The sequence below is a fragment of the Citrus clementina genome, unplaced genomic scaffold (genome assembly GCF_000493195.1).
Source record: "Citrus clementina cultivar Clemenules unplaced genomic scaffold, Citrus_clementina_v1.0 scaffold_2, whole genome shotgun sequence".
In the NCBI taxonomy this organism is placed as follows: Eukaryota; Viridiplantae; Streptophyta; class Magnoliopsida; order Sapindales; family Rutaceae; genus Citrus; species Citrus x clementina.
Window position 1 is genome coordinate 15,134,111 of NW_006262688.1, and position 18,568 is coordinate 15,152,678.

The window sequence follows — 18,568 nt, forward strand, 5'->3', positions numbered from 1 at the left end:
AAATAAAAAGTTTAATTTATTTTAATTGTTTATGTCGGGAAAGGAGCTTTTAAGAGCATCTCCAAAAGTCTTATCAAATAAGATTTTATTATTTATTTGAAGAGTTACATCAGTATTTAATACTCTAAAAAGTACTCCAATTAAAATTTTTCGAATAAGAAATGATTCTCTTTCTTTAATTTTATAAAATTACTTCTCCCTCTTTAATTTATATTTTATTATTTTTTATTGGAGAGAGAGATAAGTGTTTTAATTACCATTTATTTTTCTTTTTTAAAAATATTTATTTGATTAAAATAATATTAACTTATTTCTATTTGAGGAGTCTTTTGGATAATAACATATTTTTTTTTTCACTTTTCTAAATAATCAAATAGATATTTAAAGAGTAAAATTAATAGAGCCTTTTAAAGATGATCTAAGAAATTTTTAGAGGAGTGTTAGTTTAACTCATCATGCTTACATTCTTGTCAAAAAATTAAAAAAAAAAATTATAATCCTCTGATCATATCTAAGTTTTTAAGAATCTTTTAATGCATATACATTTTTATTTATGTATGATCTAAAATTTACTTATTTATTATATTATTAATTAATTAATTAAATGTATTTACTCAAATAAAAAATCAGATTAGAAGAAAAAAAATGCTGATCCGAAGTCAAGATAATTGTTTTTGTCAAGTGGATCGGACTGCACTATCTAGCTACAGAACTGGGTTTGATTGGCCGAAAAAAGTTTCAACTCATACGTTTGGGCCGGCTCAAGAATCTGAAAGCCAACTGCCATCCGGAAAAATTGATCAAAACCCCGCCGCGTCATTTCACCCGCGTCATGTTTCTCGACTCTCATCTAAAACCCTTACGGGCCTTATCGTTAAAGAAATTATATCCGACTTTCAACTTATTTTTCTATTTTACCTTTGATGCCAGAAAACTTGCCCTTAACTAAAATTTATCAAAATGAAAGGCAATCACAATGTCAAAAAAGGTAACATGACATTTTTATCGGCAATAAAGTTTTAATAGATTTTGAAACAGGTGATGAAATTGATTAAATACGATAAACTAAAGACGAGTTTTGATCATATTTCGAAATATTGCAGAACCAAAAAAAAAAAAAATAATAAAAAAAATAAAAGGTTTGAATTCAGTTAAACAAATTGCTTCAAACAAAAAAACAGTTAAGTGAATTTCATTTTATTTATATCTTACCTGCTGCATATAGTACAACAAGAAGGATGCATGAACACAAAAGCTAATTGGGAAAAAAAAAAATTAATAATAAGAATCACACTTGATTACACCAAACACACACACAACGTAAGACGATTTATTTCAGCAACACACTATCAACTTAATTTGATTAAACCCTCAGTTCCCCTGAATCTCAATCACTTTCTTCTCCGGTTTCTTGACTTCTTGCTTTGGTATTTTGACCACAAGCACTCCATTCTCCATGGACGCCTTCACTTCATCGGTCTTCGCATTTTCCGGCAGCTTAAACCTCCTCATGAACCTGCCACGACACCGTTCCACCCTATGCCACGTATCACCATCACTCTCGCCGTCCGCTTTCCTCTCTCCGCTTATTTGCAAGACTCTGCCTTCGTCAACTTCAACTTTGACCTCATCTTTCTTCAGCCCCGGAAGATCAGCGGTGAACACGTGGGCTTCTGGGGTTTCTTTCCAGTCTGTCGGCGTGTTGAGCACCGGACACTTGTTCACCAGTGAAAGGAATGGATCAAATGGCTCATTGTTGTCACCCAACATGTTGGAAATGAGAGACATTTCTAGTTACCAATGATATTGATATATGCTAGCTTCTGATTTCAGATTAGCTGCCTCAAATGATAGCTTTTGCTCTGTCTTTATGTCTGTTTATATATATATATATAAGGGGAGACAGGTGATGTTCTTGAAATTTCTTAGGGCTTCTTTTAATCAGTTGTGGCGTTGTGATTTGACATGATGAAGATTGTGTAAGGTTCTAATAGCTTCGCGGAAGGAATGAATTGTTAAAGTGTAGTATTATTATAAGATAATCTCGTGCAAGTTCCAGAAAGTTATGGATAAATATTTTCATTTCATGTCATTATATTTCTTTTTTCCACAATTGTCTGTTTCTTGGTCGGCCATGAGTATCTTACGGAAGTTTTATAAACTTACGATTGGAAATACATTCGATCTAAAAATTTAAGTTCATAGGTAATCGTTCAACAATAAAATTAAAGATGAGTCTAAATAAAATAAAAAAATTATAAGATATGACGATTATTTTTTAAATATATAAATAAAATTAATCTATTTTTAATGACACAAGAGAAGGGAGCAACAATTCTACCCGAAATTGATTCATTTTAATTTATGATATTTGATATTTAAATTTGAGGTATTTTAGAAAATAAAGTTTGTAAGGATTTCGGACGAGTGTTAAAGCTCAACTATAAATTGCCAGTGACAGACACTCAAAAGGAAAAGTCCAAAATCTCCAAATGAAGGCAAAGGAATCAGCCCATTTTTAACTAACCAACCGGCCTTGTACTGTGGAAGCCTTGTAATTTGTCCCAATCAATTTCCGCCCAGACCACAACAATCACGATTTCAATTTTGTGGTAATACACTTCTTTGCGTTTTTGTTCACCGCAAGCATAGTTAAATCTTGAAGTTTGTGGCACTGGGCACTTTTTAAACCTCTCTCTCTCTCTCTCTCTCTCTCTCTCTCTCTCTCTCTCTCTCTTGTTATTAAGATTTGATTAGCTTTATTTTGTATTTTAATTCCCATTTGCGAATCACGGTGGAATATAACAATTGACACTTAATTTGAATTATATAAATGTTATGATTTTATTAAAATAAATATGAATGTTCATAATATATATCTCTTAGTTTCACCACTATCTCCTATTAACAACCTTTAGCTTCCCAACTCCACTATCTCACAAGGAATTATGATCCATAATTTTTATATTTATTTCATGGAGTGATTATGTAACTATAAAAGGAGAGCTAATCTCTTTCTTTTGTACGCACACTTGAAATGAATAAAATTAATCTATAATATATTGCCCTCTCATTTTATTCTTCATCTTGTATTGCTTCTTTATTTTGTATTGCTGGCTAATAGCTTTTCTAACACATTATTAGCACGAGACTCTGTTCAGGTACTAATTCTTTTGTTTCTCATATCTAACACTTTTAATTATTATATAACTATAATTGTTCATCACCAATAACATGACATATTAGCTATTATTGTCATGCTTGTATTTGCAATAACAGACCGCTCAAAGTTGCATATATATTACTTGTCTTCATTATATCTCTTGAAATATGCATAATTAATGGTATAAAATTTGAAATGAATTTTATGACATGACTAGTATGATATGTGATGATTATAGAACTTTATTATTATACCATGAGTGATTATATGACATCTAATCGTTAATAATGAATCAATTATTTATCCTTATTTATATTGTTTTATAGCTTTTTGAAAATGTCAAATCTCGCAAAACTTGAATTTGTGGCACTTAATATCTCTGGCGATAATTATCTATCATGGGTCTAGGATGCTGAAATCCACCTTGATGCAATGAATCTTGGAGATACTATTAAAGAAAATAATAATGCATCAACCCAAGACTGTGTCAAGGCAATGATTTTTCTTCACCACCATCTTCGTGAACAATTGAAAAGTGAGTATCTTACGGTCAAAGAACCATATGTCCTTTGGGAATGTCTTAATGAAAGATTTAATCACAAAAAAATTGTTATACTTCCAAAAGCTCGTTATGATTGGATGCACTTACGATTACAAAGATTTTAAATCTGTCAGTCAATACAATTCTGCATTATTCAAAATTGTTTCTCAATTAAAATTATGTGGAGTGGAGATTACTGATGTAGATTTGTTGGAAAAGACATTTTCTACTTTTCATGCTTTGAATTTGCTCCTGCAGCAGCAATATCGAGAGCGGAGATTCAGAAAGTATTTTGAATTAATCTCATGTCTTTTAGTGGCTGAAAAAAATAATGAACTTTTGTTGAGAACCATCAGTCTCATCCGACTGGATCTGTACCTATCCCTAAAGCGAATGGTACTTCAGCCAATAATCGTAGTGCTAATCGAGGTCGTGGTTACAAAAATAATCAAGGTTGTGGTGGTTATAACAAGAAATATCGATCAAACCACTCGAAGTGAAATAACAATAATGAGAAGCAAGAAAAAGATCCACAAAAGAAATCTCCAAAGGATCATGAAAATGTTTGCTTCAGATATGGTGGGAAAGGACATTGGTCTCGTGTTTGTCGTACACCAAAAAATTTAGTTGATCTTTATCAAGCATCCAAAAAGGAAAAATGAAAAATGAAAAGAAATTGAGACAAATTTCATGGATCATGAGACAGATTTCATGGATCATGAAAATCCAATTGATATAACTCATTTGGATGTTTCAGATTTTTTTGAAGATCTAAATGGTAAAATTGATCATTTAATTGGTGATGGACATGTGAAGACTGATTAAGAGTGCTACACTTTGAAGTGTGTTATTTTTAAAGCTTGGTGTGTTTCGTTACAGTTATGGTGTGTTTAAGTTTATGTTGCAAGAGTGTTTATTGTTTTTGAGTGTTTTTATGAGAATTTGGTGTGTAATTTTTCAATTTCTTTAATAAAACATTTTCTATAATGTTTTCTTATATTACCTGAATATTCTTCATATTCAATTGACTTATTTTATATCCGTGTGAGAAGATATACAATGAATTTGAACAATCACTTGGTGAATAATGAAGATGGATGTTTGTTGGATAGTGCGACAACGCACACAATTCTACGAAATAAAAAATATTTTCATAATTTAATATTAGGTAAGACTAATGTTATTACAATATCTGGTTCTGCTAATTTAATTGAAGGCTCCGGAAGAGCTAATATCATGTTACCAAATGGTATAAAATTACAAATAGATGATGCTTTATACTCGAGCAGATACAGCAGAAATTGCTTAGTTTCAAGGATATTCGTCAAAATGGATACAACATTGAAACATCTAGTGAATGTAATTTTGAATTTCTTTGCATTACTTCAATTATTTCATGCCAGAAGCATGTACTAGAAAAACTACCTTATCTTTCTTCTGGGTGTATCATACAAATATAAGAACAATAGAGATAAATTTTGTAATGAACTAGAAGTTCTCTGATCCAAAGATTTTTAAACTTTGGCATGATCGACTTGGGCATCCCGGATCAATCATGATGCGCCGTATTATAAAAAATTCACATGGACACCAATTAAAGAACCAGAAGATTCTTTTGCCAACTGAAAGTCCATGTGCTGCTTGTTCTCAAGGCAAATTAATAATTCAGCCATCTCCAATGAAAGTAAGTATTGAATCTCTTAAATTTTTAGAATGAATCCAAGGGGATATATGTGGCCCTATACATCCAAGTTGTGGACCGTTTCGTTATTTCTTGGTCTTAATAGATGCATCAACTAGATGGTCACATGTCTCTCTACTTTCTAGTCGTGGTGTTGCATTTGCTAGATTTCTTGCTCAAATCATTAAATTAAGAGCACAATTTCCTGATTTTCCTATTAAAAAAGTTAGACTTGATAATGTTGGTGAATTTATATCTAAATCTTTTAATAATTATTGTATGTCTATTGGAATTGATGTTGAGCATTCTGTTGCACTCACTCATACACAAAATGGTTTAGCTGAATCTTTGATTAAGTGTTTACAATTAATTGCAAGACCATTAATTCTTAGATTAAATTTGCCTTTTTCATGTTGGGGACATGCAATACTACATGCTGCATCATTAATTCGCATTCGACCAAGTTCTTATCATACATATTCACCTTGATAACTTGTTTTTGGCCAACAGCCAAATATTTCTCATTTGAAAATTTTTGGATGTGCTGTTTATGTCCCAGTTGCTTCCCCACAAAGAAATAAAATGGGTTTGCAACGAAGACTTATAATTTATGTTGGTTTCGATTCTTCTTCAATAATTAAGTATCTTGAACCTTTAACTGGAGATCGTTTTACTACACGATTTGCAGATTGCCATTTTGATGAACAAATTTTCCCGCTGTTAGGGGGAGAAAAGACAAAAGTAAATGAACGACGTGAAATTACATGGCATGCATCATCATTATCTCATCTTGATCCTCATATAAATAAAAGTGAACTTGAAGTTCAAAGGATCATTCATTTACAAAATATTGCAAATCAAATTCCTAATGCATTTACTGATTAAAGAAAAATAACAAAATCATATATTCCAGTTGAAAATGTCCCAACGCGTGTTGAGATGCCTGAAGGACAACACGACAAAACTAATGAAAATAAAGTACGTTTGAAACGTGGAAGACCAATTGGCTCAAAAGACAAAATTTCCCGAAAGAGGAAAACACAAGAAAAGTTACAAAATGAAATTAGCACTCCTGAAGAGTCATTGCATGCTAATCAAATAACAGAGATTGATCAATCAAATAGTATTCGTCCCATTGACTTAAAAGAAGAAAATTTGCCAACAACTGAGAAAGTATCAATTTCTCCTGAAGAGAAGCAAAATGATGAAATTAGGATTGGTTTTGTTGGTATAGAAAAATCTTGGGATCGAAATAAAATAATTATTGATGATATTTTTTCATTTACTGTGGCTCTTAATATCATAAATGATGATGAAGATCCTGACCTCAAAATTGTGGAAGAATGTCGACATAGAAATGATTGGCCAAAGTGGAAAGATGCTATTTAAATAGAGCTAAATTCACTTGCGAAACGTAAAGTATTTGGACCAGTAGTCGTGACACCTGAAGATGTCAAACCTGCTGGTTATAAGTGGGTATTCGTTAGAAAACGAAATGAGAAAAATGAGATTGTGAGATATAAAACAAGGTTAGTTGCACAAGGTTTTTCTCAAAGGTCTGGCATTGATTATGAGGAGACATATTCTTATGTTATGGATGCAATTACATTTCGATTTCTAGTTAGTCTCGTAGCCTCTGAAGGGCTTGATATACGTCTTATGGATGTCGTGGCTGCATATTTATATGGTTCTATTGATATAAATATTTATATGAAAATCCCTGAAGGATTTAAAATGCTAAAAGCAAACAAATTAAAACTTCGTAGTTTATATTCTTTGAAACTACAACGATCCTTGTATGAATTAAAACAATCTGGGCGTATGTGGTACAATCGCTTAAGCAACTATTTATTGAAAGAAGGATATGTAAATAATCCAATTTGCCCTTGTGTTTTATTAAAAAATCTGAAATTGGATTTGCAATAGTTGCAGTATATGTTGATGATTTAAATCTTATTGGAACTCCTGAAGAGCTTTCAAAACAATTTTTTGTTTGAAAAATGAGTTTGAAATGAAAGATCTTGGAAAAATAAAATTTTGTCTTGGCTTACAGATTGAGTATTTGCCAACTGGAATACTCTTACATCAGTCAACATATACTAAAAAAGTTTTGAAGCGTTTTTATATGGATGAAGTCCATCTATTAAGCACTCCAATGGTGGTGCGATCACTTGATGTAGAAAAAGATTCATTTTGTCCTAAAGAAGATAGCGAAACAATTCTTGGTCCTGAAGTACCATATTTAAGTGCAATTGATGCACTCATGTATCTTGCAAATTGTACTCGACCTGATATTGCATTTTCAATTAATTTATTAGCAAGATATAGTTCTACACCAACTCGTAGGCATTAGAATGGTGTAAAGCATGTATTTCGCTATCTCCGTGGAACAATTAACATGAGATTATTTTATCCAAATGGATCAAAGTCACCACTAATTGGATATGCAGATGTTGGATATCTCTCTGATCCATATAAAGCCCGATCTCAAACATGTTATTTGTTTACCTCTGGTAATAATACTGTATCTTTGTGATCAATGAAACAAATAATGGTTGCAACATCTTCAAATCATTCAGAAATTCTTGCTATTCATGAAGCAAGTCGTGAGTGCATTTAGTTAAGATCAATGATACAACATATTCGAGAAACATGTGGATTGTCATTAATTAAAAATAACCCTACAATATTATATGAGGATAATGCAACATGCATTGTCCAAATTAAATGTGGTTATATAAAAGGTGATAGGAACAAGCATATTTCACCCAAATTCTTTTATACACATGAGCTTCAAAAGAATGGCGAAATAGATATTAAGCACATACACTCAAGTGATAATCTTGCAGATTTATTTACAAAATCCCTACCTACGGCGACATTCAAAAAGTTGGTACACAAAATTGGGATGCGTCAACTCAAAGATTTTTCTCCAAATCTTGAAGAATCTATGTCAAGATGAGGGGGGAGTATACTTATTGGGGAAAATAATTTATTCGGGAAGAAATTTTATATGTTGTACTCTTTTTCCTCACTAGGTTTTATCCTATTGGGTTTTTCCTAGTAAGATTTTAATGAGGCAACTTTATATCTCCAAAATTATTCAAGACATCAATGAATAATGTACCATTTTTTCTTTACTATTTTTTTCCTAAGGGTTTTTTTTTAGTGAAGGTTTTAATGAGGCATATTCTTTGTAATGAACATCCAAGGGGGAATGTTATGAATTTATTAAAATAAATGTGGATGTTCATAACATATATCTCTTAGTTTCCCCACTATCTCACATTAGCAATCTTTAACTTCCCTATAACTCCCACTATCTCACAAGGAATTATGATCCATAATTTTTACATTTATTTCATGGAGTGATTATGTAACTATAAAAGGAGAGCTAATCTCTTTCTTTTGTACACATACTTGAAATGAATAAAATCACTTTATAATATATTACCCTCTCATTTTATTATTCATCTTGTATTGTTTCTTTATTTTGTATTGCTGACTAATAACTTTTCTAACAATAAAAGATTTGTTGTGATATTTTTTATGAATTATTACTAATTACTGGTATTATTATTACGGGGTTTAATGTCAAACAACCAATCAATAAACAAAGAAAAATATTAATTAGTGACTGTAAACAGTAATTGAAAAAAAAATTCCCAAAAAATAGGAGTGTTCAGAATCTAATATGATCTGCTCAATCCGTTTGATCCGTATAAATTTAATTCGTAAAAATCTGGCCCGTGGATTAGTGAATTGTATTGGATTGAAAATTTAAAAATATGCAGTCGGTGGATTAGATATAAATTTACTTTTGTAAATCTACAAAAATCCACGAATCTACAAAAAAAATTTATTTAATAAAAAAATTAAACTTGTAAATATGACATTAGTACTTACTAATAAATAAATAAGTTAAAATATAGTTACATTAACACCATATTATATCTTATCCGATAATAATAGAAATAAAAATAATTAAATAAAAAAAATCTTCCTAAGTAGTTAATTTTTATGTATTGATTTAAACAAATGAGATTTTTTTCTTTTTGGTGTGTTATATTTTGAAATTTTAAATGTATTTTTTTACCTTTATTTAAACAATTAATTTATTTAAATTTTATTTAATTTTAAATTTGATTAGTAATAAAATCATTTTTATATTAATTATTTTTATTTAGTTAGTTCGTGGATAGCATAGAATTAAAAATTTTGAGCCCACAAATCAATATGCAAAATGGTAGATTAGATATGGATTGGGTTAAATCTGCATCAAATTCGCAGACGTATGGATTGAATTTAAATTGAATTTTACCAATCGTTGGATTGGATTAGATTAAAAATTTATAATCTACAAAATCATAAATCGAATATAAATTGATGTCCAATCCGTAAAATCCAATCCGTGAATATTTCTACTAAAAAAAACTGTTACGAGCTTCACCACTGTTCTCAATAGATATTTTTGGATACATATAGATTTTTTCTTAAAGTTGCTGATGTGTGTAAATTTCAAGATAGTCATACATATACACATACATGCAGAAGCTGTTGGTTTAATAATATAATATTATTATTTATTAAATCGCATATTTTAATAGTTTTTTTTTTTGAGAATTTAATAAATTACAAGATCCTCGACCATACCTGCACTGTATATATTTAGAGGTAACGAAAATGTTAAGCTCAAATTCCGACAAATTGATTCCCACATTGTAATATATCTTCTGATTGTAAACATTTACAAACATGCATGTAATTTTTATTTTTCTTATTCCCAAAAGTTTGCTTTTCTCAGCGCTCAATAGTGCCTCTACGGCCATTTTTTTCTTTTGGAAGAGAGTGGCGGCTAGCTTTCATTATAAAACTTATGCCCCTGCCATGTATCATTCGGAATACAACAGAACAAAGGAGCAGGGAAGCCTAAGCATTCCAATTAAGTGCCACTCTTCCAATCAAGCAACAGTACTATGTGCAAAAATCTACACTTCTGAATTTCTTTTCACAAATCGACCCTGCAATGTAGATATCAAAATCTATCAATTATATATTTGGAATACCAAAAAGGTATATAACTATATACTATTATATAAACAAATAAGACAACAAGCATACATGACTAATCATAGTACTGAACACAACGCATTATTAATGAATTTCATGTTATAGTAAGGATATGATCTCAGGAATAGGCCTCAGATAGTATTTAAAGAATATATACAAGTTAAACTATTCTTTTTGCGTCTATTCACTCGAAATCTCATATTATTAGTCCATAATTTCCAATCAATTTAACTTCATACTAGAATATTTGTATGCTGTTTAGTTTAATCTAACAGCAGACTAACATTAATCGACGTGTCTATTAATGTATCAAAAGTTTTCTGAAACTGAGATGACAATTTTTTGGGAGACATACGTGTTAACTTTTGATTAAGGCATTTATCTGAAGGAAGAGGAGGGTACACAGAATACAGTGAGTATTATCTAAAGAATGAAGGATTACATGCACATTTGGTACTTCGAGCTCGAATAAATATCTCTGTTTAGTTCTTTAAATTACAAACCGTACAATATGGTTCTTAAAAATTTGTAATTAGGGACTGGCACCTAATATATTTGATGACATGAGGATTACTTTTGTTGAGATGACAATTCTTTTGTTAACTTTTTACAAACGTCAGGAAGAGGGGATAGAGTAAAGGTCAGACAGGGCGAAGAAAGGAAAACGTGACTGGAGTGAGAGGGCTAGATGGAGGTGGAAACAATGGAGAGGCAAAGAAGTCCATGAGCATTTGTGCGGAGTGGCCATTCTTTAACAAACAATGCCACCAAATTATTACTTCATTGGAAAAATTAGCATTTCAACAGACGCTTGAAATCTTGATTCCACTTGACTAAATTACATCAGTTAAAGTTTTGATTTTCCAAACTGAGCTAACATGAACTTCTAGGACTTTATTCATACGTCAGTCTTAGTTAAACATGATCTTAGTAGGAAATGATCAAGTTAGCAGGGTCTAGTCTCCCTCTTTGCAGTTAAAAAAGAATATAACTCTTGATATATATATATATATATATGGTTTGATTGGAGTACAAAATACAGTCTCCTCAAACCAGATTTCAAGTTGCTTTTGTGCAACTTACATGAACCTAAAATTTAAAAAAGAGTGTAGTAGAACATAGCTTCAGATAAATCAAGTCAGCTGACAGTTCCCATCGGGCTGCGTGGGACTGTTTGCAATATTACCCAATACTGGGATCAATGCCCACATGCGCACATGCCATAAATTAGACTTCAAAATAATGTGCAGTAGCTGGACATGATGGTGTGTATCAAAAGGGAATGAGATAACTCTTCATGGTAGGAGAGAACTTGTAATTCAAATAGCATGATCAACTTTTTAATGAAATAATACAGTGGGGTCCTTAAAATGAGGTTAAATTATATGCAAAGGCGAAAAGTTATAGAATATTATCAACCTTGGGTCCTTAAAATGAGGATCCTTAAAATGAGGTTAAATTATATGCAAAGGCGAAAAGTTATAGAATATTATTAATCTTTGGACCCCACTGTATTATTTCATTTACATTCCACTGTATTATTTCTACATGCAGCATGAAACAATTCATGGTAGAAATAGAATATCATTAATCTTTGGAATATTGATGACAGGAAGAAAGAAAATCCAAGAGAGGGAGAAGGTACCTTCATTCGAGGGCGCTTCTCAGCATTGAGCTTTCGTACCTCATATCGGATACGCTTCGAGAATAGCCTATTTTGCCTTTTCTCCTTGTATCTCATAACACTTGCCTCCCTATGCTCTTTACTCCATCCCTCTTTACCCAATTCATCAACTTTGAAGCTACTAGCATTACCAGTCATTTCTGGGACACTAAATAAATTCCCACTGTTGCCAGCATCAAATAGCATCTGTTGCAACACAAATACACCCATAATATTATTGCTGAGATAAAATATTTACGGAACACCACATCTCTTCTTAACAAGGAATTAGCTCATGCAATTCAATCGGAAGTTTGGCATTCGAGCATATCACATGAAAGGAACCACACATCAGGTCAATATACATAGAAACATGCAGTTGCAAGATATTTCCCAAGTAACCACCATCATCAATCTCATGGCTAATGAACTTCATTATCAACTGTAAAACAGAATGTATCCAAATTGATGTGGCATTAACAATTGATTACCTTTTTGCCTATTCATATTTTTTTAATTTTTGACATTTTCACTAGTGTCTTCTATGAATAGTCAGTTCATGTAACAAAGGTAGAACTAGGCCATAAAGCACCAGCACATAGCTGGCTAAAAGTTACACTTGGGTCCCAAAAAAGGGCAAGAAAGTGCTCCCATTTCCAAAATAGTCACAAGCACCATCAATTGATTCAATTCTGAATTCCCAAAGAAACACATACATGAATACATGTGCACAAGTTGATAATTAACACATTATAGAGTACATGAATGGTAATTGATTAAACAGTGAAATATATCTTACGTTGGGATCATCATACAAATCAGGGACGGTTTGTGGGGACTCTCCTCCATCAACAAAAAGTGGGGCCTTATCAGACCAGGCGTTCAAGACCTCCTGATAATCAAGCTTCAAAGCCAACGATAACCTCTTCTTCCCCCGCACCTGCTTCACACGCCATGCGCCCGCATCGTCATCATCATCATCAACGCAACTACTCCCTTCCTCTTCTTTAATAATCTTCTTCTTCTTCGAATCTACCACCTCACTGTAACTCACCCACCTCTCCTCACTCGCATCCCTCTCTTTACACCTCATCGCCGTCCGTACAAGACCATAATCACTGCACTCACGGTGACCGTCACCGCTACCGTGACTAAACAGCGGCGAGGACGACAGTAGGCCCTCCTCCGATGCTGTGAGTAGGCCGTCGAGGGTAGTGGTGCTGTCGGTGGCCGTATCGAAAAGCAAACTTGCAACCATTACGTTGTTGCTTTCTTGATCATGCATATCTAATTTGCTGCCATGATCTCCCGGGTGAAGCGGGAAAAGATTCAGCTGCTTCATTTGTTGCTTTTGCTTCATTTTGCTCTTCTTGTTAGAGCTCTGTTGATGATGACTCCTGTCTTGTGGGCTCAGCTTCAAGTTCAGACTCAAGTACTTGGGCTTCCTTCTCTTTGTTCTGCTTCTTCGAGCCGCTGGTTTATTCACGGCAACATTATTTCCGCTAATTTTCTGCTTTCTCTTCGGTGGAGGACTCTTCTGTTGACACATTCTTGCTTTAAAGAAAGTGTTTTTCCTCCTTTTCCGTTTGCAGGATTTGAGTTGTTGTCTTGTTTCTCGTACAAGCTAACGAAAGAGAAAAGTGTTTTTTAGCGTCAAGTGTTTACAACACTGAAGCAGAGCAGGCTTGACTCTTAATTCTCAACACTGTTAGTCTGTTGGTATTGGGGGCATGGCTGAGAGTCTGGCTACAGAGTTGATGGGTGTTTGGGTCATTTAGATGTGTCAGCTGAACTACCTAGCTCTGTACAGAGAAGGCTGATGGTGATTGTTTCGCTTTATCGACACGTGCCGTTCGGTGATTGGTCCTATGAGTGGATTGTATTGTTATCCGGATTTCGTTTTGCTGTTAGATAAAATAGATAGGATGGGACTGGATTCTAATGGTCCTTTGGGATTGCATTTTTTAAATTAATTTTGATGTTTAGTAATTTTTTAAAGAAAATTATTTTTAATAAAATTAACCTGTTATATAATAAATTTCAAAAAGTAAGGAGTGTGTAATTTTTTAATTTTTGATTTAGAGAATTAATTTTATGTTTAGTATAATTTCATATATTTCCTTGTATATATAATTAAAATACAAAAATTGTTCTTATTTAATTAAGAAATAAAATTAATAAATTTAAAGAGATTTTTAATACTATTTATATTTAGATAACAAAAGAATAAATAAATAAAAATATTTATTTTAACTATTAATTATTATATATACATTATAAAATATATTATATATACTTGTTATGGATGTGCATATAAATGTTATTCAATATTATCTCTATTTTAATTAGTTAAAATTTTATAATAATTTACTAGTAAAATTTATTAAATAATTATGATTGCTTTAAAATTCACAACAAATTTAAAAGTAAATTATACTAAACAATTAATTGATTTTTTTATAACTAATTATTTTCACAGTACTATTAACAACAATTATTTTAAAAATTACATTATTGCCAAACTTATCCTATTTTTAGAAATTGCTCTTCAATATGCTATTTTGCGCTTTGCATTTATCTATGAATGTCCATCCACGTGGTTTTTACCTTGCTACATAGTCTCCTCTTTCTCCCCTTTCTTTCTTCTACCAAACATTATGATCTTTCAAAAATCAATTATCACGACAAATTCGTACAAAAGGCAATGCCCTTTCATGATATTCAACATTCGATATTCTTGGGTATTGTGGAAAATAAATAAATTTAATTTTCATAACAATAATGTGATCATATAATGACATTTAATTTCATGTAGTTTAATGTGATGTTAAATAAATATAATTTGATTTTCACAAAGTCAAACGGGCTATTATTGGACATGAATTAGAGGTGAAGATACCTGCATTGAAAATAATAATCAATCATCCCAACTCAATAATTTAGTGTAAATGTCACTTGACAATAATAAGTTTGATTTCGTATCATGCCTTTCATGACATGTAAAGAAATAATAAATAATTAGTTTTCCATGAAATGTCATTATCGCTATATATATGCTATAGATTTACGTAATATTCATTTGTAAGAAAATAAGGCGGTTAGTTTTTTCTTCCTTTTTTTTTCGAATAAAGCAGTTTGAATAAAGCATTAAGGTCTCCCAATTATTTTATTTAAAAATATTTTTAAAAAAAGTTCAAATATATATATTTTTACATATATTTAACCAATTCATAAGGCCATAACATTATATTTACAGTTTTTAATCCTATAATTCCAACTTTTAGAGCCCAATCTAATAAAAAACAAAATTTTATTAAATGATAAATTTGTAAAATATAATGAAAAATAAAAATAAAAATATACTTTTGGCTAAACTCAAAAAAAAAAAAAACCCCTCGATCAAAATAAAAAAGACATTCGCATTGTAATTCAGCCAAATGTGTAACATCACATGCCAACTTCCAATTATTATAAATATGATTATGATTTAAGAATTTTTTTTTAATCTACTTGAAACAGATCACCATTTTTCTTTTATAAAAAAAAAATAAAACTTTTAATGCATTTATTGGGAATAGTAGCGTCACCGATGAGATATCCAATGCCTTTTCGGAGTCAGTAGCAGACAACACGAGAAAGTGAGGGTAGGACCCAAAGACGGAGCGCTTTTTTCCTGCGCTTTTTGGTCTTGGGTGTGCTTGCCGGTGGTACACGTGTGTAATGACCCAATAATGCGACTGAAAAAATGCCAATAAAAAATAATCATTAATCATCGAATAAATTCAAAAAAAAGAAAAAAGAAAAAAGAAAAAAGAACTTTTTCGTTCGAGTCAGATCAGACGCTGTTCCATGTGATGACGTTGTTCTGAAGAGCGGTACGTTCTGTCGTTCAGATATTTGAAAAGGGCGGTGATATTTTATGGGCTCTGGTTGAGTTCGAGCATATTTAACTTAGAACCAACTAACCACAGCCGTTGATCCTTAAATTATTTTTCAACCGTTAAGATTATTAATACAAATGATAGGTGATCAGGTAACACGGTTAAATTCAAAATTAAAATATCTTTACAATTAAATTAAGTTTTTTATCTTCTTCTTTCTCGTCTTCTTCATGCTTTCTTCATCAAGTCTATCAACATCCAGCCGAATTTTAACACGTGATTCATCCTTCGAATCCTCTACATTCATCAAAATTTGATCTAAAATAAAACCCATTAACTTAAAAAACTTACTGTGTCTCTCACTAACACTTTGAGGATACCTAGTTCAGATTTCATACTAATATAACGAAACACTATTGGCCAGTTCAACACTAGAACTACAGCCCTCAGAACAATTCGAATCAAAATCACACACATAAGAGATCTCTTCACGAGTATCAAAGAATTGTTCGTCTTCCTCTTCGTTAGACATAACCGCCATATTTCGCGAAATTGAGGCCCAACCATTAACTTCTGAATCAAAATATTTATAAATAAGGAAAATATCAATTAATTCACAGAATTTTCCAATTAAATAACCAAATATTATGGTTGATTCAAGGAGAAAAGAAACCCAATATATAAAATCAATCAACATATACAGATCTTGCAATCACAAGAATGACAAAACCAAAAATTAACAACCGCATTTAACTAAAATTACTAAGTAAATCGAATCAAAAACAAAACAAGCAAGTGATTTGCTGACCTGGGGGTCAACATAAAATTCTAGTCAAGCCCCTGCACCATAAATGTTAAGAGGATTCATTCTCACTTCCAAAATAACCTCTCCCTTGCAAAAGAAAGCCCCCTAGTTCCCACTTGAAAAGGCAAACAATGATCATCGCTGCATTGTAATTGAATATAAATATATTCAAAATAAAATAATCTTGATGAAGAAAACATGAAGAAGATGAGGAAGAAGAAGATAAAAATCTTAATTACATTATAAAGAAATTTTAATTTTGAATTAAACCATTCTATTCGGTCACCTATCATTTGTATTAATAGTCTTAACGGTTGAAAAATAGTGTAAGGATCAACGGCTAGGATTATTTGGCTCCAAGTTAGAGATGATCCAACTTAGCCAAATCTTATTTTAAAACATGGGTTTGCTTATAGGGTGCGTTTGACACACTGTATTATATTATACTGTATTGTATTATTTTAATGCAAGTGTATTATATTATGTTGTATTACATTAGCACTGTATTATAATAATACTGTACAATATTTAGTTTTACACTATACTGTATTAATTTTTAATTATATTATGTTTGGTACTGCGCTGTACTGTATTAATTTCTTTTCATGATTAATTTTAATTATATATTTAGAAAATAATATCTACTAGTACTTAGAAAAATACTAAATATAGAAGCCTTAAATTTAAGAATTTTTACATTAATTTTTTTGTTTAAATAAAAGAATCATAATTATTTATAAGACATATGTAAAACTAACAAATTCTAAGATTTACAATGATATAAGATTTATTTTTTCAATAATTCCTAAATATATAACCTATGAAATAAAGATTGAAACAAATAATTCAATCAAATAGCATTTAAAAACTATCACAGAGTAAATAAATAATTAAAACATGCAAAATTCATTCAAAGTTAATACATACTTCAAAAGCATCACAAATTAGTAAAGTAATACAATAGTTGTACGCGTCAAATAATTTAAGTACACACGTCTGCAAGCCAAACTACTAATGCAAAATATCATTGTTTAGTTAGAAATCCATACTCTTTAATCAAACTCCAGCTCTCCTTTCATGCTCACGCAAAAGCATCCTAATATAAGCCAACTTACGATCACGATCATTTCGTAATACCTTAAAAGCCCTTATATGTGAAGGCTTCTCAACCATCAAATTTAAGCCAATAAGCTCATCATCCACAGAAAAGTCCCATTAAAGCAAGCTCTCAGCCAATGTAATCATGATCTTCACTACTTCCAAACATATTCTGAGACATGTCAGCATTGACTTGGTGAAATGCTGAAACCAATTTGTCAATACCAACCGCAATTTGTTCATCTAATTTAGACTTCCTCTTGTTTGATGATTGTGAACGTGGTCAAGTAGTGTATTGGGAATTTGATGGCAGTGTAGTCGACATTGGAGAACCTTCATCATCAATCTCATTATCATCATCATGAATTTCTTCTTGAAATGCTGCATTGGCCATATCATTTAGAGTTTTTGCTGAACTTCCAGTTGAGCGATCTTTTCCAAATATATTTGCTAGCCTCTCATAATATGGAAATGGCTTATCTCTCTAATTGCTTGCATCTTTATGGGACTACAATAATAAAATAAGATAATTAAAAAAATTCTATTATATTCACAATAAATAAATGGGAAATTTACAACCGTCCACCTGTTTGTTTTGCCTTTTTCAAAAATACACAAACACTTTTTTTTTTCAACGCGCCACCTGAAGTTTGCTTTTTGTTGCAT

General features: G+C 31.4%; 2 protein-coding genes across 2 annotated transcripts; both read right to left on the reverse strand.

Annotated features, from left to right (window-relative positions):
• Window positions 1-1,314: 1,314 nt before the first annotated feature.
• Window positions 1,315-1,827, reverse strand: LOC18053417 (class I heat shock protein). The gene has a single exon (XM_006447156.2). The coding sequence runs from the start codon at window positions 1,786-1,788 to the stop codon at window positions 1,372-1,374; it is 417 nt and encodes a 138-aa protein (XP_006447219.1). The 5' UTR covers window positions 1,789-1,827; the 3' UTR covers window positions 1,315-1,371.
• Window positions 1,828-10,044: 8,217 nt separating this feature from the next.
• LOC18053418 (zinc finger protein CONSTANS-LIKE 7) lies at window positions 10,045-13,901 on the reverse strand. The gene is made up of 3 exons (XM_006447157.2): window positions 12,918-13,901; window positions 12,101-12,325; window positions 10,045-10,406 (listed from the first exon to the last, which is right to left on the reverse strand). Exons 1-3 carry the CDS (start codon window positions 13,665-13,667, stop codon window positions 10,374-10,376), a joined length of 1,008 nt encoding a protein of 335 aa, XP_006447220.1. The 5' UTR covers window positions 13,668-13,901; the 3' UTR covers window positions 10,045-10,373.
• Window positions 13,902-18,568: the final 4,667 nt, after the last annotated feature.